The following is a 25,363-nucleotide window of genomic DNA, read 5'->3' as shown; positions in this document are numbered from 1 at the left end:
TTGTGTTTGTCCATTTACAACCTGCCCATTGTTTTGAAAATTTCGTTCACTTTATTATTCAATTCAAACTAAAAAAATTCATAATTCATAATTCATTATTAAATTTAATTTTTATTAAAAATATATAAGTATTACAAATATACATATAAATAATATTTTATTAAAAATAAAGTCACATTATGTCCTCCAGTACTTCCTTTCAAAAAAAAATTATCTCCTCCACTTCCCTTTATCTCTTCCACTCTATCAGGTACTAGGCAGGAGCTCGCACGTTGCGGTGGGGTTGGTGAATTTGCGGCCGGCTGATGAATGTGCTACGTAGTTAAATCATCGCTTTGAAAAGAACTTGGCAAAGGTCACGCGGGTCAAAAGCAACGCCCACACGAAACGAAAACATTGATTTTGTCCACATTTGCTTTCGCTTCATCTGCATGCAAAGAAGACTATGGACAACAGAAAAACGTCATCGTTTTGCGCCATCAATTCAAGAATGAAAAAATCAATCGCGTGAGTACAAAATGCATGCCGAAACTCGCCCCAAAATTCCGTCTAAACAACATGCATGCTTTTGTTTATTAGCTCTGTTTCTTTTTAGTAAACAACACGCATGCTTTTGGCCCGTTGGCCTTGAACAAAAGACGATGGCATTGAGTACTTAATTTTCCAAAGAAAATTCATATTGGACAAATATAAATATGACTATAATTTGAAACTCCCAAAATCTGCACAATAATAATTTGCAAGAAACGAAGCATACGTTGAATATTTGTAGCAACTATTTTTGTTGTCTCATCCTCAAAGTACTCATAATCAAAACCCATCTAATATTTAGTAAGATAAAAAAAAAAGGAGAAGAACAAATGAGAACAAAAAATTAGGCAAAAAAAAAACCTTCATAGGTCTCCCATGGATAAACTAAGCCATTGTGATTCCGATCAAAGAAGGTGACATGTTGTTAAAGAACATTCTCATCAAACAATCTATGTTCCGCAATATATATTTAGCACCGCACCCACCCACACCAAATCAAGCAGAAGATGTTATAAGCATCCTGTTGCAATAAAACCTTTCATGGAATGAGAACCCAATACCACCGAAGTGCCAAATTATTAATGATACACATGGAAAAGACACAATTTTGTGCTTCAGTTGGTCCTGTCATGCTTTTTCTTTCTTTTTTTTTTCCGGATGAAGATGTGTGTTTCCAGAGCTAATCATCATGAAGCTGCTATAGGTGGCATTTGAACAGTATATTTTGGAAATTATCAGTTCAATCCAATCATTTTTGTTATATTCTTCAACATATAAACTACAAAGAATGATTTCTAATCTTTTTTTCCCTCAACTCACTAAAATTGAACCTATTGGTTATTTTACCAAGTTATGCAGAGGAATCTAAGGGCATACAAATAACCAATGGATATTCATCTACCAATAATTACGAAATTCTTAAGATTCTGGACCAAGACAGAGTTGAGTTTATCAATTGCATAGCATCCAACAATAAATACTATATAGATAAGAATGGTGAGGGTAGTAACCTGCCCTTATTTGGCTGCACTTTAGGTGTCGGAAATTATCTTTTCACGATTCTTGACTTCCTGCCTCCTAAATGAGTTGAGATAAAAATTCAGTTATAACACGCAGAGCTGAACTTGAGAGTGTCAATTAAATTGACAATGAAATCAACAAACAAAACGTTGATCAAAACCAAGGAGAGATGCTATTCACCTTACCTGAAAACAATGGAAAGAGCATAACCTGCAGCGCGACTCAGCTCACCTCAGAACAAATATGAGAGACGACCTAATTTCGAGCTGGAACAACAAGCAACACAGGCAACCCAGTACGCATAGAACAACCTGAGGTAATCGACAGAAGGATTATAACATAATATAACATGAACCCCTTAATGAATGGTTTCAAGATACAGAAGATCAATAGGGTATGACAAATAAAAAAAAAACCAACATCCAAACTGATTGAGCAAGTAATATGCACAAAACAGATTGATGGCATGTCATAGTTGAAATTTTACACAGATTTGTAGATATGAAACAATACAGAAGAATTTTGATGCATACCAATGCAACCTCAACATGAATCCCTTACATTGCTCCAAAAAAAATTACAAAAGTCCAGGAGCAAATAAGACAATTTAATAACTCACAATTTGCCCAGCTGTGAGTAGAATTGCTAACAACAGACGACCATTACCATTGTCTTCCTTTGCCACTGCGAAGAAAAGCAATTACAACGTGAGAAACTAATTAGAGAAGAAGGTAAGGGCAATAACACAATAGAAAACAAATAGAAAGAATGACATTGATTAATAGATAAAGTTAATGTTAATTGTTGTTTGGCGATGGACAGAGCTTAAAAGAATATATCATCTCTGGAAAATAAGGCAGAGACAATAGCATTGGTTTTAGTTTAGACTGACAGGATATAGAGTGGCATGAGGTTCAAGAACTTTGATTAGTGAACTCAACTTCAGTCATACAAAACAAATCGATATGCTGAAATTATGAATAAGAATTGTTTCAGGTCAACCTTTCTTTCTCTTGAACTTCATTATAATTGAAATTCAAAGTGATAGAGACAGTAATATTATAGACTTACTTGTTTATAGTTCATCAAAGATTTCGTGATACACAATGTTTTTTGTGTATCTGTTTTTGTCTTCATTGCTAGAACCCAACATTAGTTGTAGTTCTTTATATGTGGTGACCTTGATGCAGCCACATATAATTGTCCACGGGTGAACACCGGTCTTGGAATATACAAACCCACCTTCTCAAGTGTTTGTCCTTGACTTCTATTTCATCAATGAAACTAATAATTTTTTGAATTAATTTAATGAAGTCCACAACCTCAGCTGGAGTAAAAAACAAATCACTAAAAAATGGAAAAAGGTTGTCCTTGCTCTCACCAAAAAATTAAAACTGAATTGAAAACACAAATGCATCAAGGATAAGAAATTGTTAAGCAAACAACAAACTATCTTATTTTCAAAAGCAAAGTTGAGCAGGCATTTCAAATCAAGTGACTTTCCATAGCTACTGGTAAATATAATATTACTTGTAAGCACATGACTTTCAAAATCCAATGAAAAATGAAAGTTACTTACTGAAACATCTGATTAACTGCAAGCATGTGGCATTCAAAATCCAATGAACAATGAAAGTTACTTATTGAAACATCCCTTTGGATAAGAACTTCCAAGTTGAGTTCCCTGCATTTTTAGTTTCAGACACAAGGAAAATCATATAAAATCAGTGAATGATATAGCCGAAAATCAATGATTGATATATTAGAATAATTTTCTTTGCAGAGCTCGACAACTATTATCTCCTAGTGAATTTACACATTCAAACTCAGTATTATGCAAGTCATTATCCACACACTCTATTAGTGTGTACTATTTAAATCCAAACTTTAAAAATCAAGTTGAATACAAAAAATATATATTCATACTCTCAATCATTTAACTCATTTGAAGTTCATTTACATTAATAACTTGAGAATTCAATCCGCAATATGCTAAAAAAAGTGCCAAATGAGTATTACAATTCTAAATTTACCTCAACAAGAGACCCCCTGAAGTTGTAAGCTTAAGCAGAAACCTGTGTAAAAGAAGATAATATCAGCAGGCTATAGCATCTCATACCCAAAAGTTGATGTAAGCATACAAACTTCAAACCAAAAGGTGTACGCGAGGAAGTATGAATCAAAGGTACTCCCGACCTTAAAATTGAGAAATCCAAGAAACTCAAATCAAAATTCTTAAACCATATAAATCGCACTATATCACAGAATCCACTATAGATTATTTAAATAACGAAAAAGAAGCATCGGTAGATTTCAATACCAACTTGGACTAACGATGCCGCTGCAACTCCGAGAAGACATCTTGTTTAAAACATATGAAGGTGGGTGAAAATAGTTTGGCAAAAAGTTTTAACTTTGAAGCAATCAATTAGAATATATAGATAAGAATTTGAAGGCTTTGACCTCTTAATGTCGTTTTGCTAACACTATATATGTAAACTGAAGTAGGGATTCCTCTCTGTGCCTTGCGTGTGGCTGATTTAGTGTCATCTACATATATTGATAAAATCCATCACATGTTTACGCATAGAACCATATCAAATTGGGAATTTATAATCATCAATGCTTCGACAAATATGTAATTAACAATCCATCTCAGATATTGATACACTATGTTTACAGTCAGGGAAAAGCAAAGCGACCATTTGTCATACCATATCAAAGTAAATACCTTTAAGAAGTTTACATACCATTCTATGAGAAACATAATGGACAGCAAGGCAAGACTTGTAATAGACACTAAATAAGAGCAATTCTGCATAAAGACCAAGATATAACTTTAATGCATCATTATAGCGATTAATGTTAACATCCAACGAAGTTGTTGCGACCAAGCTACTAACAATATGCTGGACTCCCATAAATTTTTACCAAGTAGATGCATTGTATTCGTAAACTACAACTGCTGAGATTTATGGTTTGCCAAAAACCTCACACTGGTATGCACCAAAGTGAACTACCTCAATAGCCCGTGATATTTCTCAATCAAATAACATACTAAAAGCAGTTAAATTAAAAGGTTTTAATCAAGCAAAGAAAGAACAAAAATAGAAACTAAAACTGAAGCAGATACGTTGAAATTAAGTAATTTATTACCGAAGGGAGAAGAAAAAAATGTGGAAAGCCATCACCTATATCCCCACAAGAAGGAAGAAGACGAACAGAGAGAAGACCCTAACCTGAATGGAAATTAGAGAAAGGATAGAGCATAGCAAAAATTAGCATTGGAGAGGCAAAACCGAACAAGGACAAAAGTTGGGATTGAATCGTGAAACGTGAACGTGAAGAAGAAGACAGAGCTCGTGATTTCAAGTGCATGTATCGTCGTGTACGGTCAGGATGAAAGAAGAGTGATAGGAATCGGTCTGTATGAAGATGAATACATCCACACACGCGAGAGTATGAAAAATGTTGGGAACTTGCCGGGAGAAAGCCCCAAAAAACTCAAGAATAGAATAAAGTAATGATGATATGTTTCTCCATTGGAACGCCCTCCTTTTCATTAAATTTTTTTTGGACAATTAAAACTCCATAAATCTCTGCCATGACCGAGTAATTAGTCTTCATCAAAAGATTAACCCAGATGCAAGAGGAAAATCAAGATGCAGGTCGTGCAACGGATTTGCACAGGAACGGATGCAAGAGGAAGATCAAGATGCAGGTCGTCGGTGTCGGAGCAGGAACGGATTTGTGCAGCAAGGGTGTTTTGCTAGAACGAGGGTGTACGAATGAAATAAGAAATTCGTGGTAGTGCTCCGAGTGAGAGGTATCAGTAGCCCTAAGGGTGTTTTCGAGATAACGATTTAAAATGAGGGTATTTCGGTAATGTAGATGCAATATTGTCTCAAAATTGTTCAAATTGGAACAATTCCGAAAAGACAATAATATTGTACAAAAAATGCCTCAAAATATGTACCCAAAAATTGTTATTTGTTTCACAAGTAGCATATATTGTTCGGGAATTGTACTTGGGTAATATATTGCCTTCAAAAATTGTTTGCTGATGCGTGCCGAGCGCAAGCAAAAATAATTACCTTACTCTGAAACCTTAACTGGTAAAAGTGATGAATAAGGGTCGATCCTCAGGGACCAAGTGATTAATTCACAGTTCTTAACGCACTAATTGAAATAGGGGAAGATTTGATTTTAATTCAACTAAACTAGAATGTAAACACAACAATACTTACGGGAAATAAGAATTAACAAACTTCGGATCAAAGGATATTGAGCAACCAATTCATGGATTTATCATAGACTTCTAAGGTTCACAATCTTTATCGAACACCGAGCTAAATCTATTTGTATGACAGATAAATCCTTACCTTCCTTCTGTTATTAACATGAGCTCAGCACTCAAGTTAATTCTTGTTATCAACTGAAGTGGTATTAAGCAATCCTCTTCCTATCAATAACAGCATTGGATTTTTGGAAGAAACTAAGACTGAACAATAGTTTAACAAGCGGAAACTATTTAATTCATCCTGTAATTCCCTTGTGCAAACGACGAAAACTTGGATCATAATCATGTCGCCCAATCGCTACTTTTAATCAAGCAACACAACAATTACGTATCATGTACTCAATATAGCATTTAATCACACGAAATATCAATCAATATGCATCTCAATCAATTAATTCATGTAATCATTCACGAATATAGTAAAGAACTACAGATGTTCGAATCCAGAATGAATTTAAATATAACAAACCAAGTCTCAAAATCTCATGAATTGGAGTCAAATCCCTTGAACCAAAGAAATAAACTAGCCGCTCATGGTGTGGAGAGAAACCTACGTTCTATTCTTTGCGTATGGCTCTCTCTCCCTGTGTGTCCCTCTTAGTTCTGCCGTCCCATTATATAGAATTAGTTACCTCTCACGTCTCCCAAGAAACTCTAGTTTAAGACTCCTAAAATCACTCTGTTTCCTTAATTACTTTAGGAAACAGAAATCTGTCACGATCTTGCAACTGGATTCTGGGAGATTCTGAGCATATTCAGACGTGAACTTCTTCATCAAAGTCGTAGCTCTGAACGTGTACTTATTTATGGGCTTTTGAATCACTCGATTTGGACCTCATATGCTCCAGTTCTGAGCTTCTAAAGACCCGGTCCGCAGCATAAAATCCTGCTTCTCATAAGATTTCCAGCCCTGCCTTTGGGTAATGTTCAGAGTTCCATCGTACTCCAATTAATGTGAACCAGCACTTCCCGAACAGCTTGAAATGTCCTCTAAAAGTCCGTTGAAGACTGCAATTTATTCTGTCAGCTCCTTATGTCGAATGTCCTGCAAAATATACAAGAAGGTCTTAAGTACCAAAATTCTGTAATTTCCAATTTAAAGCACAGTTTCTTAACATCATCCCCTTGAAGTTATCTTCATAAAATCTCATCACAAATCAACCTCATCAACCAAGAAAATGATTAAAGTGACAGAATATCACTGATATAAACATGCACAAATATGCTCACATCATTTGCCAAAGTGGCACTATAAGTTTACATCCAACATTTAATGAGTAGCCCAAAATACCCTTTACTTGTAAAATACAAAATATAAATTCTTTCCTTTTAAGTTGTTGTCTTCAATTTTCCAAGGGATTCCTTCTTCACATCCAAATTCTTCTCATCTAAATTCAACCCATGTTTCAACAACTGAGACTTTAATCTACTCAAAGACGGAGTGTTATTCCCCAAGTGATTCTCCCAAGAATCGGGACTGGTGAGGCAGATTCAAGTCTCTCAACATGAATGAATTGACCTAATTGGATCTTATCACCTGCTATTGAATTTGCTGAGAGCTTGATTTGTGGTTTTTGTGTTAAATTCGGTAATTGACGTAAATCAACTAACCATGTCCATTTTTTGTTTAAAAAAAAGGTACAGTCATGTGGTTTTTGGTTACAAAAATCGGGATGATGCTGTTGATTATTGATAACAAAATCGGACGGTCTACTAATTGTTGAGAATAAAATCTGGATGATTGTGTTGATTTATTTTCATTTAAGGATATATTAGACATTTCATATAGAAAAAAAAGGTACAGTCATGTGGTTTTTGGTTACAAAAATCGGGATGATGCTGTTGATTATTGATATCAAAATCGGACGGTCTACTAATTGTTGAGAATAAAATCTGGATGATTGTGTTGATTTATTTTCATTTAAGGATATATTAGACATTTCATATAGAAAAAAAAGGTACAGTCATGTGGTTTTTGGTTACAAAAATCGGGATGATGCTGTTGATTATTTATAACAAAATCGGACAGTCTACTAATTGTTGAGAATAAAATCTGGATGATTGTGTTGATTTATTTTCATTTAAGGATATATTAGACATTTCATATAGAAATATAGATGTAAACAAAAAAAATTCTAAAAATAGTATAAACTTAACACATTTATGATGTGTAAATAAAATTTCTCCGTTTCAACAAATAGAACTGAAACTCTGAATTGATGAATGGGTGAAACCTTACGAAACTCGCCGGATCTCGACCACTGCACAGTTGGCTGCTCTGCTTTGCTGGGGGTCGGTTGTTCGTGTGTACGCAAGGTAAGTTTTCGTTTTATTTTTTTTAAAAAAAGTCAATATCCTTATTTCACAAAACGGTCCCGTTTGACTAGCACTCTCTAAACGTGTTTCCTTCTCTTTTACAGTTTACAGGATTCGAACCCTAAACCTACTACTCCGTTTCAAACCAACTCGGCAACTATCCTCCTAGCCTCTTCAAATACACACTCTTCTTCGGTTTTTCCCACCATAAGGAAATCACAGAAATTCTCAATTTTCAATTTTCCATTGGGAACAAGAGTTTGATCTTCAAATAATCCACACCTATGGAACAGATAATTAACTCAGCTCTTGAAGAGATCTGTGTGCAACGCACCGACGGTATCTCCCTCTCCACTCTGTGGTCGAGGCTCGACAATGATCACGGACTCTCTCCAGGACAAAAGAAAGCCTTATGGGCGAATCTCCTAGCCGTCCCAACCATCCAATTCCATGCCGACAAGGTCGCGTATAGCCGCACTGATCCTTCAATTCAGTGTTTTGAGGATGCACAAAAATTAGGTTTGAAGATTATTGCTAATCAGCAATTATGGGATAGCTTCTTGGGCCTTTACAATACCTCTACCGCCAATGCGAATATGCCTAACATGCAACGCCAGGCCCTTGAGCGGATTGCCCTCGCAAGGTTTGTATCTAATGATTGTGTGTGAAACAATATCTGATTAAATATTTGCCTCCCGTTTGTTGTGTGTGCCAGTCTAATAATTCTGCAATATTGTATATATCCCAGTTAATGATTGGCAAATGCAAATTCGTATGTGAAAAGAACAAATTCTGGTGTATGTCTATGTGTGCCATATGGATTGATCATAGCAGATGTTATTAGGAATTGATGACAATTGACTTTGTTTTAGGGCCACACATTGATATATAGGTTGGAGTCTTAAAAAAGATATTAAAAGAATATAATTTGCTGTTTTAGGCTTTAATTCTAACCTATGTGATCAGTTTGAGAAGTATATTTTCACCCCAGGCTTTCATGTTGAAATAACTACAAAAATTCAGCTTCACCTTCGATTCATAATTTCTTCCTCTGCTTTTCTTTTTGGAGAAATTTTATTTGCACGACATCAAACTACTAAGTTTACACCATTTTTATTTTTTTTCTTTTACATATATATCCTTGTTTAGAATCACATATAAACCCTTAACCAAAAATAAAAAATAAAAAAATATTTATATAGTGAATTAGAAAATACTAAGTCTACACTAAATTCTCAAACCAGAAAATTAAAAAGAAAAAGAAGTAAGTTTGATATACTTGACAGAAAAAATGTTGGTTGCTTGTTTTAGGCGGATCAAAGATGACTCTTCTATTGCTGTTGTTGCAAAATCTAATTTTAAATTATTACTGGTTCAATGGTTGCAAAATCTAATTTTAATTATTACTGGATTTGTGTGGTCCCCCTAAAACATGCAACCGACTTTTTCTTTGGTCTAATATATTGAACTAGTTTGTTACATAATTTTTAATCTTGTCTGAACAGGTCAAAACGATGGATTCAAATTTTTTAAATTGGAATGAAGGAAAGATGATGCTTCTACATCCATTAGTGCAAAATTTAGTAAATGACAGGAGTCCGCATTGTGGTTTTGACAGCTTTATTTCTTATTTAAATTTAAGTGCTGGTTAATCCTTGTAGACTCTAGAAATTATTACTTTAAATTAGAGTAGGTTCTTGGAAATGAGAGGACAATCTTGGCATACTAGCTTGGCATAGAGATTGCAAAATGTGTCTGTTTCTGGTGTCTTATTCTGGTTATATTAGCCTGGCGTTTTAATAAACTGTTGACTGATCTCTAAAATTATGCTTCCACTGAAAGGAGGAATCAATGTTGATAGGCTGATACGTTTTATTAATGGGGATCTTAACACCTTGTATCTTGCAGAAAAAATGGAATAACACAGAGTCAACTTGTTAAGGAATTTGGCACTAAAGGGAAGAATTTCTTTAACCCAGTGAGGAACCTTGAGTGCCAAGGGCTGATTACGAGGCAATCTGCAGTTGAGAGAACTAAACAAGCTTGCAGTGAAGGGAAAGTAAAAAACAGTTCAAGTGTTTGCACCAATTTAGTTCACTTGCGTCGCTATGCAGATCATTTGGGATCCCAACAAAAATTTGATATTACTAGGGAAGAACATGATTTGCATGCTCTTCATAATGCAACTGAAGGTGATACAAGTAGAGATGGTTCTTCTGCAAAATGTCCTAAAGAAAATGTTCTCATAAAAGATTATGTACCAGCAATGAAGGCTATCTGTGATAAACTTGAAGAAGAGACTAACCAGGTCAATCATATTTAAAGAAATAATTGATATTGGTTATTGTTAAACTGCCAACATGTTCTGATTTCTTTTTCTTTTCATTTATAACTTTTTTGTTGAAGGTTCTTGACATCTCAGAAATTAAACGATGTCTTGGTTATAATGGAGCAAGTTCGAGCCACAAGGCTTGGAAAAATGTAAGTTCTTGTGACCACATTCACGCACTCTACATTTCAAAATACACTTTTTTTTTCCTGGAAATTTTTACTGCTCTTTTTCATAGACCGGTTCCTGAACAAAAGGTCTCAGATCTGTGGCAGGTTGAAAGATGATTGTATTGTGGAGGAGATTAATGCTAAAGCCAGAGGAAAGGTGAGTTTAAAATTTATGTTCAAATTATAGTCCTTCTTGACCTCCTTGTCGTATATTGCATTGCCTTTTTAATAAACATGACATAAAAGTTCTTCCTATTTTTTTCTTTAATAGTAGTTCATGCTATTATTTCTGAGTCTGTTAATAGAAAAAATAATAATTAAGTATTAGAATATGCAATGGACATGCGAACATGTGGGTCAGTCGTAGGTTGCATGGGTGCAACGTAGAGGTCATATGTTCAATTCCTGAAAACAACCTTTCCACATATTATATGGAGGTAAGGTCCCCATATAATATGTGGAAGGGCTGTTTTCTTCCAACTGGACATGTTTTCTTGCTAGAGCTGTCCCTATATGCTGGACGGTTGGTGTTGTAGTGGTTGTGCCTGTGCACTACCTTTTTGATGATTAGATTTTCATATGCATTTGGGTTTCTTCAGCCCTTAGTGTCGGATGACTTTTCTTGGGGTATGCCCCTCGTATTTTGTATCTTTCTTTTAGTTTAATGCAATTTCTTACTACCAAAAAAAAAAGGTTTGCATACATCCTACATGTCCTCCCGACCCCGCCCACCGCGAGAGCCTTATGTACGGGAGTTTTTTTTATTAGAATATGTAAGGGCATCCTTTCGGCGAGTGTGATAACTTGCTTGTGATGGTTTCTTTCCCTTGAGACTTGAACCTGCAAGTGAGTGTGTTCGCATCTGAAAGTATAATGTGCCCTAGGTTTTTTGGATTTGCATTTAACACGTACTGAATTTATTAAGTATGCTGCTCCTTGCATGTTCTTTAGTGAGGAATATTTTGTGTTCAAAGCTGGAATTCCAATGCTAAAATTAGTGGCCTTTAAAAAACTGTCGTACTTTTAGCTGAACTTACGAAAAACAGACAGGCAATTAGCGGAATTCGTTTTCTAGGCAACAGAGAATATAAAAGATCAATGCTGAAAGCAATATCGGTTCAGAAGCGCACAGTTTTTTTACATGTTTGGTAGTATACTTTTATAGGCAGGAGACAAATCAACTGGTTCTATTGTTAAGAGAAGTGAAATTAACTCCTTATATGTTAAAATATCTTTAATTTCCAACACCTATTGAGGTCCGAGATAGTACTTAATATGTGAAAAGTCTCAGATGCCTCTGTATCTAGCAACGTGGAGCCAAGCCTTCGGCACCACCAAAACTTTCACAATATTTCGCTGGATGAGTCAATGCCTTTTGATTTAATCTGCTTCCACCCCAGCATTACCTCTGACTACTCAACCCATTTACTGCGGTTTTTGTTCATGATGCCTCTAAGGAACGAATTGATAACTTTTCATGGCAACTGTAAGAAAGTGTCCTGGTAACATTTTAGAACTTAAAATTTTCAAACTCTGAGTAAAGCAAATATCTACCAAAAGTCAGAAGCATTTCAGAATAGCAAGTACACATTTCAGAAAAGTGAGCAAATCTTTTTTATTTTTGAATGCAAAAGAACTTTATAAAGGGGGCACCAAGAAGCTGTTGAGAAAATATTGAGAAACCTAAATAGAACACTTATGGGTAATGTGCTGAGACAAGTAAGCAGACAGTTCAGAAGTTTGAAGTTAGTAATGTCTTAAGAGGAATGTCTTACAAACAGATGCCCTCTCTGCAAGGAACGAGCTGAATCTGTTAAGACATATTCTCCTTCATTGTTGTTGGACGTAGAGAATTTGAGCTGCAATATTCATTCTGATGGGTGTCAATTGGGTGATGACTGATGAGCTGCAATTTAGCCACAGATATAATTACATGGAAGATTCTAAGCAAATACTAGACAAGGGGAAGATCATTCAATTCATCCCATTGATAACTTGCGGGCTGCTTTGGGTGGAGAGAAGTAGGAGAGTTTTTGAAGGCAAAGAGTCGGATTTCACTTCTTTTTAGATCATTGGCTGAGCACTTTTTAAGTTTTGCAGGTCAAGTCATTGTATAAACTTCTTAGAGACCATTACTCTTGCTTCTCATTATTGATGTATCCTTTGGTCTCTTTTCTTTGTTTCATATGTTGTACTTGCTTTTCTTTGGGCACCTTCTCGGTGCTTCAATAAATTTATTTTTTCATTCAAAAATGTCTTTAAATGAATCATAACAAATACTGCGTTGAGATGTGCTTTATGAAATAAACCATATTCGAAATAATTGGTGAGAAGACTTTTTTTGTTTAGTTGATATCCTGTTTTGCATATATTCTGACAGGTAGTCCCTTGTTTACGTTTGCTGAAAAAGTTTACTCCGAAGAATAAGTCAGAAGCTCACATATATGGAGATGAAGTTTTAAGTAAAGGACAGATTGTGAAGTTTGGAAGGAAAAGTCAAATCTCTGACCATCTTGTAGAGCTTCCCATTGACCATCAAATTTATGAGATGATAGATGCTGCAGGATCAGAAGGGTTGCTTTTCGTGAAGGTACACTAGTATATTTATGTTTATTGTTTTACTTTATCTCTTTTGGTGTCGCTCATAATTATACTGCACTTTCCCTTTTCACAACACCTTGAAGAATGTCTTCTGTTTCCCTTTTTTATTTTGGTTGAAACACCCATTAGAGGTGTGTACATCTTGTTCGTGTTTGAGATCTCTTTAGAGAGAAAAAAAAACTGAACATATTCCAGTTTTGAAACTCTGCGAACTTATCTAATATCTACTGGGGCAGCATACATGGGTTTGGCTACAAAACTCCTTCCTTCACGGTTATATGGGCTTTGGAGTGGTTTAAAGTTGGGTCCAAAGCCCATTTCCTTGCCTTGTCTTGGATCTTGGATAAGTAATTGTCACAGAAATTAGTAATTTCGACCTACAACTTTCTCTTTGTCTTTATATCGATGATTGTCTTTTCTGTTCAAAACAAAAAAAAATTCTTTCTTTGTCTTTTAAGTAGTCTTACCATAACTATGATATGGCTGTAGTTACTACATGAAAACGGAAAACCTTCTTTTTTGGGGCTTTAAGTTAGTAATCTATATACTTGATTGTTTGTATCTAGTGTGTTTACATTTAGGATGCCTATATACGCTGGGCATGCGCAGCATTATTACTTAACAATTACTAATCACCTAGGCTAACTACCTATTCATTTCCTTTTTTTAACTTTGAAGGGGAATCTTCTGACTCGCTCTTGTCCCTTGCGAACTTTCGAGTCTTTGTGGACTTGTGTGCAAATTTTCTTCTAGGATTTTTGGCGGATGAGTTAGGCCCCTTTGGTAAATCAGGACATGGCTTTCTTGAATTAGCAAAAGAGGAAGTTTCCTACTGTTGAGTCTATCTATACTTACAAAAAAGATAAATATGTTATATGAGAATTTTCTGAAAAACTGGAACAGTTTTGATTAATTTGAAAACTTCATGAAGGTGATTATTAATTTGTCATATTCATCAGCAAACATGACTCTCTAGATGTGAGGGATTCATTGAATTCGGCATTAGATTCATAAATTAACCAAACATGCATACTTTGTTTTTCCTCAACGGCAGATCTAGGCTCGCTTAGAATCAAGGACGCTCCCAATGCCACATGAATGTCTTAATTATTCATTAATCTTTCCATCTTTTCTAAATTGTATTAAGTAAATAAACCATTGTTCATTCGATGGATTGTATGTGTTAAGGTTGTAGTCAATAATGTTTCTTTTAATTCCAAAAGTAACTTATGCTGGTGCTTTACTTAGCATGGTTTGCATAAGGCTTTCTTCAAAATTCATGTTGAATTCCAACTTCTGAGTATTTATTGCATTGAAGTTCATTTGTATACATGTGGCCCAGTGGTTAAAGGTCACAGGTTCAAACCCCAGGAACAGCCTCTCATCATATTATGTAGGGGAAGACTGCATATGTCTTACCTATCCCCGACCCTGCCTACTGCTGGAGCTTTTGTACACTTGATTATTTTTTATGTCTTTTGTATACAGGTGTGTGAGAGGCTTGGAATTGATAATAAAAAGAATAGCTCTCATCTTGATAATCTGGAAAAAAGATTTGGGGTATGTAAGCAGAAGGAAATCCTTAATACTGCCATTGCAAATCGAGTGTGGACCTGTAAAAACTTCAATCTTGAACTACCCTACGCACTTACAAGTAGCTCTGAAATTTCGCTCATAAAAAATTGTGATCTGGATGTTGACAATCTCAGTGTTCCAGGCAGATCAGCTCAAACACTTATCAAGTGTGGTGCTTCAACTGCAGAAGATGGTTTTGCTACTGCAGAAAACATTGATAACAGGGAAGTTGATAAAAAAATTTCCGATGGACCCTTAAGTGGTGGTGAAGCTAAGCATATGCTTCTCTCTAATGACGACACAAAAAGGTTAGTCCCTCAATTAGGGGGCACAGTTCCAGATGCAGATGTTGGTCCAGTTACTGCAACAATGGAAGAAAATGATGCTTCTGTAGAAATAAGACTTTCTTCGTTGAACTCAACTAGAAATAGATCAAATAATAAACGTTCATATCCGCCTTTGACTGCTGATGGTGCACGAAGGAAGCAGAGAATACTTGAACACTTACAGGTCTTTGACAACAAACGCTTTGCTATATGTTTGCTAGGAAAAACAGCTCCTGGCATCACCGACAATTTGGTTAGTAAATATAATATTTCTTCTGTGTCTTTGAATGCATGCAGGATCAAACATTCATTTTGAAAGTTGAGCTATACAAGTGGCTTGTGAGTCTTGAGAAAAGCAAGGGCACAAAGATGTGCAGGAAGTCCATGTACCGAATTCTAAACAAGCTTGAGGAAGAAGGATACTGTAGATGCATATCTTTAGCTGTACCAGCTGTCAGGAACTATGATAGTAACCGTATCATTGAGGTAGTTCTGCATCCATCTGTTAAAACTTTAACTCCCAAACTGCATGGTGAAATTCATGATAGGTGGAGGTCTTTTGAGAGACAAGTTCGTGCTGAGGCCTCTTGTAAGATGAAGGACAATGAATCAGTTTCTTTAGTCGATGTTGTGCAAAGAAATCAGGAAGTTGGACCATCCAATGCCCTAGCTGTTAGATTAGACAAGATGTTTGACAATGGCTTCATATTGGGAAAAATGGTTCGCGCAAAGCTGCTGCATTGCTTTCTCTGGGATTACTTAACTAGTACGCCTGGTTGGGATGATGATTTAAAGGATACCTCTACAAGTTGTTTGATTAACCTAGAAGCAGCTATTAAGGCTATTCCTCTTGAGCTTTTTCTGCAAGTTGTGGGTTCCACTAAAAAAGTTGACAGTATGACAGAGAAGGATAAGATTGGTTTATGTCTGTCTGATCCTCATTTTCAGGAGTATAAACATTTGCATGATACTCGGACGACTGGAAGAGTGTCCATCCTTGTTAACATCTTGCAACGACTAAAGGTATACTTTCTTGATATACCTCCACAATAAGATCAATTTTGAAATATGATCATTAAGCCTTTTTAATGATTTTATGCAAATTTCATTATCATCCAAGACTCATCCCAAATTATTTATGGTCGGCTACATGAATATATGGGAGAAATCAATGAGCATCCACTGTGTCAATTTTTTTCCACCCGTCATGCCTATCCTAGGAAGCACAGACACTTCTCAAATGAAGCCCGTCCCGGTGTCGGACACCGACACGGCATGGACACGGGTGTCATGTTTTTTTTTTTTTTAATTAAAGGACACGGCCTGGACACACCGTCCCAGCCGTGTCCCTTCTTTTCTCTTGTCTTGAGCTTTCTTTTTATGTCAGAGTTCAATAAAACACTATTGGTCTGGGCCCATGCTTTTTCTTCTGTCAGAATTTAGTAAAACATTATTGGACTCACTACTTGCCATTGCTTCTTGAAAGTACCATATGTACAACAGCAGTATAAGAAAGCACTACTGTTGGGCCCACTCCTGAATTTTTTATTTTATATTTGGTTATAATTTGAAAAAACACATAAAACTAGAAACTATATAGCCAAATTGAATTCAAAAGTATATTTATTCAAATCAAACATTACCCTATTCAAAAATATTTGTTTTTGTTAATTTTTTATATATGACATATACATATATATTTATATCTTATATACATATATATTTATATCTTATATATATATATATATATATATATTTATGTATACGTGTCCTAGTCGTGTCCAGTAAATTTTAAAATTCCCTTGTTGGAGTGTCGTGTCCTGTGTCCGTGTTCGTGTCAATGCTTCCTAGTTCCTATCTAAGGTCATACTCCTAAATTTGAAAAAAAAAAAAAAACCTGAAAACCAAGCCCTTGTTTCTCTATTTGTGTTTATATAATTTATCTTGTAACTACAAAACTACACTAAAAAATTCAATATTTTCATCCACTAAAGTACAATAAATCATGCACTGATAATTTACTGTGCCACGATCTAACAGCTAGAATTACTACAAAAGAGTTGTGGGTGATAATGACTTAATGTCTTGCCTGTCATAGACATATTACCATCGAATTCTTTTCCAATGGACATTTTCCTTTGTTTTTATGCTCTAGCTAGTCTCTATGTTATCTATTACATTATATATCACTGCTATCAGACCTAACGGATGATACTGATTACTGTGATATAGTTGATCGGGCTAGTGGCAGATGGACATTCAGATGATGCAGTCAAGGTCCCACATACCACTACTGTATATTCCATGGAGCTTAAGGCTTTTATAGAGGAACCACCAGCATTATTTTCAATGTCTTCAAATTATAGATTTCTTGATCTTTGCCCTCGAATCAGACATGATTTTATCTTTTCGAACAGAGAAACAATTGATCAGTATTGGGAAATTTTAGAATACTGCTATGTAGCTGCTGATCGAAGAGCTGCTTCACGCACATTCCCTGGATCTGCTGTTCGCGAGGTTTGCACTGAACATTTAATGTGTATGTTTGCCCTTTTTTATAAAGAAATTTGGGTTAATAGCAATAAAAATCTGTGCAATGTACTGGGCAATATGACCTATATGCCCACATCTTTTGCGACTAATCACAATGAGTCACCTCCCCTAAAGATACAAGATTATTTAATACAGTGAGCTTTACTATTTATCATTGCCTCAGCGCTATATCCCCAATGAGGTTTGGCTTGAATCCACTATTGTGTCTATGAGATATACATTTGTTGACCACGATGCTTAGTGAATGATAGTACAAGCTCTTGAAGGAACCATTCAATGCAAGCCTTGATTTTGTTAGCATTTGCAATCTTTGTTGGTATTGCAACACAAGTTTAATGTCTCTATCGATGAATGGGCGCTTGTGTTTCAGCAAGTCCTGCAAATAATTTAGGCCATTAGGTTCCAGAATTCCCCTATTGTTTGTGGTATTGCTTCCCTCAATTCAACTTGGTTGTGTCAGATCTGTCATTCCAGCACTCTGCCATATCTTGAAAAGCCCTCTTTCATTCGTCATGCATTGCCGCTTCCTGTCATTCAATCCCACTCTCCACCCTCATTGCTAACAACAGATTGTGTTGAATAATAAACTTTTCTTCCCATAGAAGAACACCCATCTCCTTTCTTCACTAGTATTCTTTTTACTCTCTTTTCCTACTGATCTGCTCACATTGGCTCGTAGTTTTTCAGCAGTTTATGCATTTTCTCTTGGTCATATTTATTTTCTTCTTGTTAAAGTTGCAAAAGCCCTCCCTCTTATCACCTTCCCCACCCTTATATGATATACACGGTATACTCTCTTTAAGTCTCCTCATATCACTGTCTAGATCACACCATTTTCCAGCCATTCTCTTCTATTTTTCTCCTCTCCCCCTCACTCATTTTCTCTCTCTATTTTTCTCCCACGATCTTGTGTATAGTTTCCTCTCTCTCTCTCTCTCTTTTCTTTTCTTTCTGTATATTTTGCTTCATCTGAGTATATATCAGGAACAAAGTAGTGCATAGGTTATAAATACATTGCCCATTCAATATGATTTGCGTTGATGCTCCACATATTTTGCAGTATTCTGCTGAATAGTTGCATGTCTGGTTTGGTTATTCCAATTGGTCTATTGCAATTCCTGTATCGTGTGAAATAGTTCTGGTTAGCAGTCCCTGTAGTACCCTCCATGTTGCAAAGCTTCCTGGATTATAAATCTGTTCTTGCTTCACTTGCTATCTTTCCAATCTTGTTGGTCTCTTACATTCATCTCTTCTTCACTTTCCTGTTGCACTCTTCTTTTCACATCTTCTGAAATAGTGGAATGTTAGCACTCCTTTAGCTCTCTGTGTTAATGCTGATTGTTTCCCAGGTCAAGGTTATCAGTTTCCAATCATTTGTTGAACCATGTGTTGTCTTCCTCTGTTTTCTGTGTCTCTCCATTATCTCTGCACCTTTTAGCTCGTTATGGACCAATTATACTTTTTCCTAGCTACAGAGAAACCTGGAGATGATTATGCATCCTCTCATCGAACCTCTTTTGGTTATCCCTTTACATCAATCTAACGAGCTCATCTCCCATCCTATCTCTGCATTCTTTGATTTCCTCCTCTCTTTTTTTCCCAATTTTTCCTTCTCTTTTATCATTTAATGTTTTCATTTGCTTTCTTCTTTTATCCTTTCCATTTTTCTTCTCATTTTTCACTTTGATTTATTCGATTTTCTCCTGTTATTTTCCAAGTTTTCTTTTTCCTATTCTAGGAGCAGTCACAAATAGTTTTCTACCAGGCTGTTTTGCAGTACTTTCTAAGGTTTGCCTAATGGATAATTTCACAATTTTTGCAATGCAATATTAATGTATAGTTTCTTAGTCAATGGCAGTCTTGTTTGACATCAATTATAGTGAAGATAATCATGATTGACATCCACAGGTTTCTTCTCACCGTTCATGGGCTTCGGTCTGGGGTATGACCGCTGATCAGCGAACTGAAGTCCTGAAGCATATAAAAGATGGCAGTCCAAATGAAAAGCCTCCATATGAAAAATGCCAGGAGATTGCAAAAAGTCTTAATCTTACCTTAGAGCAGGTTAGATTGCATTTCTATATTCTTAGCATGATTCTCCTTGTTTTCCTTCCCCTTATAGCCCTGTTTTATTTTAAAACTATATATATATATATATTAAAAAAAATTTCCTGTCTGTCCAATTGTTATTTGCAGGTGCTTCGCATCTATAGTGCCAAGAATCGAAAACGTGATAGACGATGTCAATTTGGTCTAATTTCCAACGACCAGTACCAACTAGCTCAAAACAAATGTGGTTCATCTTCTCGGAAACGGAAGAAGGATGCAGAAAAAAGGTCGCTTAAGCATACCAGAGTTGATCTAAGTGCACAGTTGGGCAAGGTAGGACTTTCTGGACAACAAGATAATGCTAGCCAATTCATTGACGAACAAAACTTTTCTGCAGCTTCTCCTGCAAAGTGCATATCTCATTTGCAAGCATCTCATGAGAGTGAGACTATACAAATTTCTGAAAATGAACAGTTAAATGACAAGAATGAGAATTGTCCTTCCTCTGTCAGCCACTATGCTGCCTCGAAGATGAAGCAAACACCTGAAAAAAGGTTCTCTTGGACAGCTGAAGCCGATAGGTAAGGAATGAGAAGAAAAAAATGCATCAGCACTTTGACCACTGTGATAAACTGCCAAAAGTATGTCATTAGTGTCAATTTCATGACAAATGTTTAGTTGTGTGAACACAAGGAATTATTGGATAACAAATTAGACTTTTTAATATAGGGTAGGGATAATGCAAACAAGAAAAAGGTAAAGGTAAACAACTCCCGGACACAAGGCTCCGGGGTCTGGGACAAACTGGATGTACGCAGTCCTTACCCCATATAATATGGCTTTTTGGAAGAATTGAACCTATGACCTCTAGGTTGCACCTTGCAACTCTACCATTGGGCTATATATTTTGTGAATAAGAAATGAGATGTGAGAAAATTGTTTAAGATAGCTCGTGCACATACAAAGTCGAGATAGCAGTGCGGGTGACCATTGAAAAAATTAAAATAGGAGACGGTAAAAAGAGGAGGGAAACCAAAAGAGACAGATGAAAGTAATCAGGAAGGATTTCGACTTTGTCGGATCATGGAGAGTGTAAGCTCTAGATAGGAATGAATGGCAAAACTATTTGTGGAATAGGAACGAATGGCAAACCTATTTGTGGAAAAGGCTTAGGTGATGATGATCTGTCAAGGTTTGCAACTGCAGGAATTCCAAGTAAAAATTTATCATACTGAAGAGGCTCACATTCCATAGTGATAGTTTTAATCATCTTCATTTAGAAACTTTCAGAGCATGAGGCTTATGCATTTGATTCCTTTTAACTGTGTAAAGAGATTTGTATTCTTATCAGTTCTTTTGTGTTATTTCTCTTTGCTTAAGCGATCATCTTTTTTCAGGCAACTGATCATCCAATATGTAAGACACCGAGTAGCTCTTGGAGCAAAATATAACCGCATATGTTGGGCATCACTTAGCCACCTTCCTGCACCACCAAGTTTTTGCCGAAGAAGAATGGCATTACTGAAGCAAGACATGAAATTTAGAAAAGCTCTAATGAGGCTCTGTAACATTGTTTCCAAAAGATATGAGAAGTACCTGGAGAAGATCCATAACAGGTCAGTAAATGTTGATTGTGGACAATACATGCAATGTTCCTCGGGAATAGGTCTTAAGAGGAATTTGTTGAATGATATTGAACACAAGCATGGCACAAGTTTAAAGGAAGAATTGTGGGATGATTTCGCAGATGAAAAGATTAAAGTAGCCTTTGAAAAGGTTCTCTGTTGCAAGAATATGGCTGCGATAGAGGCATCCAGAAGAGCTGGATGTTTCTCTAGATCTCAATTTCCATTTCATACTGGAAAACGTGCTGATAAATTTTCTAATTGGCTTCAAGAAAATGAAGACGATCTCATGGTTAAACGGGTGAAACTCACTGCAGATTTACAGGGTGGGGACATTTTTCATTTGTTTGCTTTAGTTTCTTCAGGCGAATTATCTATTTTACCATTGTTGCCAGAGGAAGGTGTTGGAGAACCTGAAGGCTTGAAAAGCTTGCAACAGAGCATTGATAATTTCGAATCTTGTGATGGTCGCCGAGAAAAAGGCTTTCCTGGCATCATGTTATTGGTGGATCGTGCAACGACTTCAAGAGCGAAAGCTGTAGAATTGTTCAAGAATGGGAAGGACAGCATCAGCGAACTTCTCAATAAGGCCTATGAGTTCCATGCCACTTCAGGCCATTATACCGGCAACGGCCCATCACATGTCCATATGAATGAAAATGCCAATCTTGTTAGCAATGTCCCCATGGCAGGGGATTCTGGCAGGTCGCCTCTGGAAGCCTTGGCAGGCTATTCTTTAGATGATATAGCTAGTGAGAAATCAGATGCAAAGTTAGGAATGTGTCTTCATGGTGCTCACAGAGTCACTATTCTGAATCATTCCAAGGAGGCTGCTCGACCCTTGGATATAAATCAAGACAACAACATGAATGAAAGTTGTCTACGGGACAATGTTAATGTACCGGAAGCAACGGACATGGATGGATGTTGCGCATTCTCTTCTGCAGATGGGACCATGAACTGGCCTGCATACAAGACACTCGCAAGTCATATTCTTGGAATTGTTATGCAAAATCCTGGCGCAAAAGAGGTAGATGCTGTCTCAGTTGTGCTTTTCTTTTATGTTATCACATTCTATTTCTACTCGAACAGCTTTCCCAACCTCATATGTACCTTTGAACATGTTTATCTTTTTTATTGTAACTATTTGAGCCAAATTTTTTGAAGTGTTGAGCTTTTCTATATTGTGCAGGATGATATTATCCGCCGGATGGACAAATTGAATCCCCAGGTATGAATATAATGTTGTGTATGTGGTTGAAGATGAAAATGTAATATAAAAGTGCTGGGCTGGAAGTAAACTTAAAAGAGCTTTGTCGTTTAATTGATGATCCACAAGGTCGAGTGAAATAAATCAATTGTAGATTTTATACATCAGCAACAGGTTGTCTGAATCCATAATCTAGCTTGTTTTCACCCATCCAGGATTATCTGTCAAAGTTCACTTCTGCACTTTTTCAATGATGTTAACAGATGAAAGAGCACCTTTCTGTTTTCGTGTTTCGTAGCTCACAGGAAATAATATCATACATGGTTTTATTAATACCTTGATCTTTGACATAATTTTCATCAAATGTAAATTGTAAGTTTTTTTTTTGTTTCTACGGATTGGTGAATGCTGATGCATGTTCTAAATGGATGGCAGATCACTAGAAAGCTTCTAGAGGCAATGGTTCTTGACAAACACCTGATTGTGCGGAATCAGAGACAAAGTACATCCAGTGGAGTCCCTACCATATTGGGTAGCCTCATTGGAAGTGGCTTCATAGGATCATCAGACTCAATTTATCAGAAACATTTCTTTGCTAACCCCGTAAGTATATCATTATTGTAAAGAATGATTTACTCTTAAATAAAATATTTATCCTAATAGCCTCTCCTTGAGTAGAGTTTGTTTATTCTGTAGATCATGAAATTGGCCTACCAAGGAACATTTGTAGGACCTTTGTAAAGATGTTGATTATACTGAGTTCACCAATTATTGGTGTATTCAAGTAATAGGGCTCTGTTTTAATTGGGGTGGTGCACTGGTCTTGGTCAACCATGTGATATCAGGATAAAAAGTATTTATTTTTTTCAATTTGAATTACTTTATTGGAAGCATTACACATACATAATATAAACATTCATAAACTTATATAAACATGTGGCATGCCAAATAGACTTTCCAGCATGGCAAATATCGGAGAGCCAGAACTATACCTAGCCTTCTTATCTCTTGAAATTCCAAATTTCATTCTCTCTCCTCTCTCTCCCTCTCCACGCAACTCTCCATTTGTCGTCCAATGACGAAATCAGACTCCCGTCACTCCCAAAAGAATTCGTCGTACCACTTGGATCAAACCCCAAACGCTCTCAACCGTCATTGGTCACCAGATCTATCAGCAAAATCCCACAAAGTCGTCAAGAAGCTTCTCTCCAATTTTATGATTTGGGTTCTGGTTGTAAATTCTCAAACTATGGCCATCGCCTAAGAAGCTTCTCTTCAATTTCATGATCTTTGGGTATTGGGTTATTATCATTGTTGTGTGGGTTAGGGATTTTATTTATGGTAATATGGGTTTGCGGCTTGTTGGAGCTAATATGGGAGTTGTCAGTGGCTATGCGGTGGGTATACTATGGGTTTTGGGCTTGTTTCTTCTGTGATTTAGGGGATTGGTGTTAATTTTGATCATGCGTATGCACAGAGTTAAATACACTGTCAGTGCGCAATGTAATTAGGGTGTGGGACAATGTAATTAGGTTCATGAATATCGTTGCTTCATAACTAGTTGTTAATGTAATGTAAATAACAAGTTACACCAATTTAAATTTGGCAGGTCCTTATTAAACATATAGTAGTGGCTTGTAAAATTTGGTTGGTTCTTATTACACTGTCAATATAATTAGTTACACTGTCAATGTATTTAATTACACTATAATGTAATAAGCCACTTGGTGAGTAAACTTGACAGTGTTGGCTTATTTAGTTTGGCAGAGGCTTATTACACTTTATATATAAATGTTACTCTGTCAATGTAATAAAACACTTGTGATTAAACTTGACGTTGGTGGCTTAGTTATCTTAGCAGGGTCTTATTACACTTTGAATGTAATTAATTACAGTATCAATGTAATAAACAAGTCTAAGAAAATTTGATTATCGCCTTGGTCCACTCAAACACATCATGCTTCATGAGTTCACCCAAAAGCTTTAGATACGGTAAGTCTCAACGCTAGTTGTATAGGATCGCATTTGCTCATATCCTCACGGACCCCACTTTTCTCACCACCTAAAACAAAATGGAAGAAATCATCTCTTTTGCTGGCACAACTAAACTTTTTTTTTTTTCGATTTCGATTAACCCAAAAAATTTGAAAATCATGAAAATAGATCTGTACATATCAACTTAAAATGCCTTCATTCTCTTTCACCATTTGTGCAAATCTGGAGGGAACTATAGAAGCAGAAAGACAATAGATTTTGATCAAGAAAATTGATAAGAACATATCAGCCCAGACTCCCTTTTACCACTATGTTTCTCGTGAGTCGTGAAATACATATTTGTCAATAGGAAGAAAAAGATGGAATTATGGACATATATCATTTTAGTTACTTTATTTATGATTTTCTTCTTTATTTCATTTCCCATCCCAATATTTTAACTTGTTTAAAATAAAAAATTTAAACAAATTTTCTACAGTAGCCTGACAACCCTAGAAATCCCCTAAGTTCTTTCACAGAATTAGGAGCTGGCCAATTGACTATAGCTTCCAATTTTGCTGGATCTGCTACTACTCCTCTAGACACTACATTGCCCAAGTACTCAACTTTGTCTTGACCAAATGAACATTTAGATTTCTTGACCAAGAACTGATTTTGACAGAGAATATCAAATGCATTATGCAAATCCTGTAGATGAGCTTCCCAACTGTGGCTGTATACTAAAATGTCATCCAAGAAAACCAAAATTGATTTCCTTAAAAAT

At 36.0% G+C, this 25,363-nt stretch overlaps 2 protein-coding genes across 18 annotated transcripts; one reads left to right on the top strand and one right to left on the bottom strand.

Moving 5' to 3' along the window:
- Positions 1 to 91: 91 nt before the first annotated feature.
- LOC120007674 lies at positions 92 to 4,842 on the bottom strand. 16 transcript variants are annotated; one of them, XR_005470233.1, is made up of 9 exons: positions 4,791 to 4,842; positions 4,015 to 4,101; positions 3,872 to 3,892; positions 3,585 to 3,747; positions 3,131 to 3,235; positions 2,171 to 2,235; positions 1,737 to 1,862; positions 1,542 to 1,608; positions 92 to 443 (listed from the first exon to the last, which is right to left on the bottom strand). XR_005470233.1 is itself a non-coding variant. In XM_038858063.1 (5 exons), the coding sequence occupies exons 1-4, from the start codon at positions 4,470 to 4,472 to the stop codon at positions 3,655 to 3,657; spliced, it is 387 nt and encodes a 128-aa protein (XP_038713991.1). In that variant the 5' UTR covers positions 4,473 to 4,783; the 3' UTR covers positions 3,006 to 3,235; positions 3,585 to 3,654. The 16 variants fall into 16 exon arrangements, 1 of the variants encoding a protein (XP_038713991.1); XR_005470235.1 differs by having other exon boundaries at positions 3,876 to 3,892; XR_005470232.1 differs by lacking the exon at positions 4,791 to 4,842 and adding an exon at positions 4,283 to 4,783.
- Positions 4,843 to 8,063: 3,221 nt separating this feature from the next.
- LOC120016650 lies at positions 8,064 to 23,407 on the top strand. 2 transcript variants are annotated; one of them, XM_038869524.1, is made up of 14 exons: positions 8,064 to 8,167; positions 8,272 to 8,810; positions 10,076 to 10,475; positions 10,574 to 10,648; positions 10,761 to 10,823; positions 13,047 to 13,256; positions 14,756 to 15,352; positions 15,466 to 16,191; positions 17,401 to 17,685; positions 19,630 to 19,785; positions 19,918 to 20,351; positions 21,168 to 22,425; positions 22,588 to 22,626; positions 23,041 to 23,407. In XM_038869524.1, exons 2-14 carry the CDS (start codon positions 8,452 to 8,454, stop codon positions 23,227 to 23,229), a joined length of 4,791 nt encoding a protein of 1,596 aa, XP_038725452.1. In that variant the 5' UTR covers positions 8,064 to 8,167; positions 8,272 to 8,451; the 3' UTR covers positions 23,230 to 23,407. The 2 variants fall into 2 exon arrangements, with proteins under 2 accessions (XP_038725452.1, XP_038725461.1); XM_038869533.1 differs by lacking the exons at positions 8,064 to 8,167; positions 8,272 to 8,810 and having other exon boundaries at positions 10,334 to 10,475; positions 10,772 to 10,823.
- The last annotated feature ends 1,956 nt before the right edge of the window (positions 23,408 to 25,363 follow it).

Source organism: Tripterygium wilfordii, chromosome 2, assembly GCF_013401445.1.
Source record: "Tripterygium wilfordii isolate XIE 37 chromosome 2, ASM1340144v1, whole genome shotgun sequence".
Classification (NCBI taxonomy): domain Eukaryota; kingdom Viridiplantae; phylum Streptophyta; class Magnoliopsida; order Celastrales; family Celastraceae; genus Tripterygium; species Tripterygium wilfordii.
Note: the sequence above shows the minus strand (reverse complement) of the source record. Positions and strands in the feature narration are given on the sequence as shown.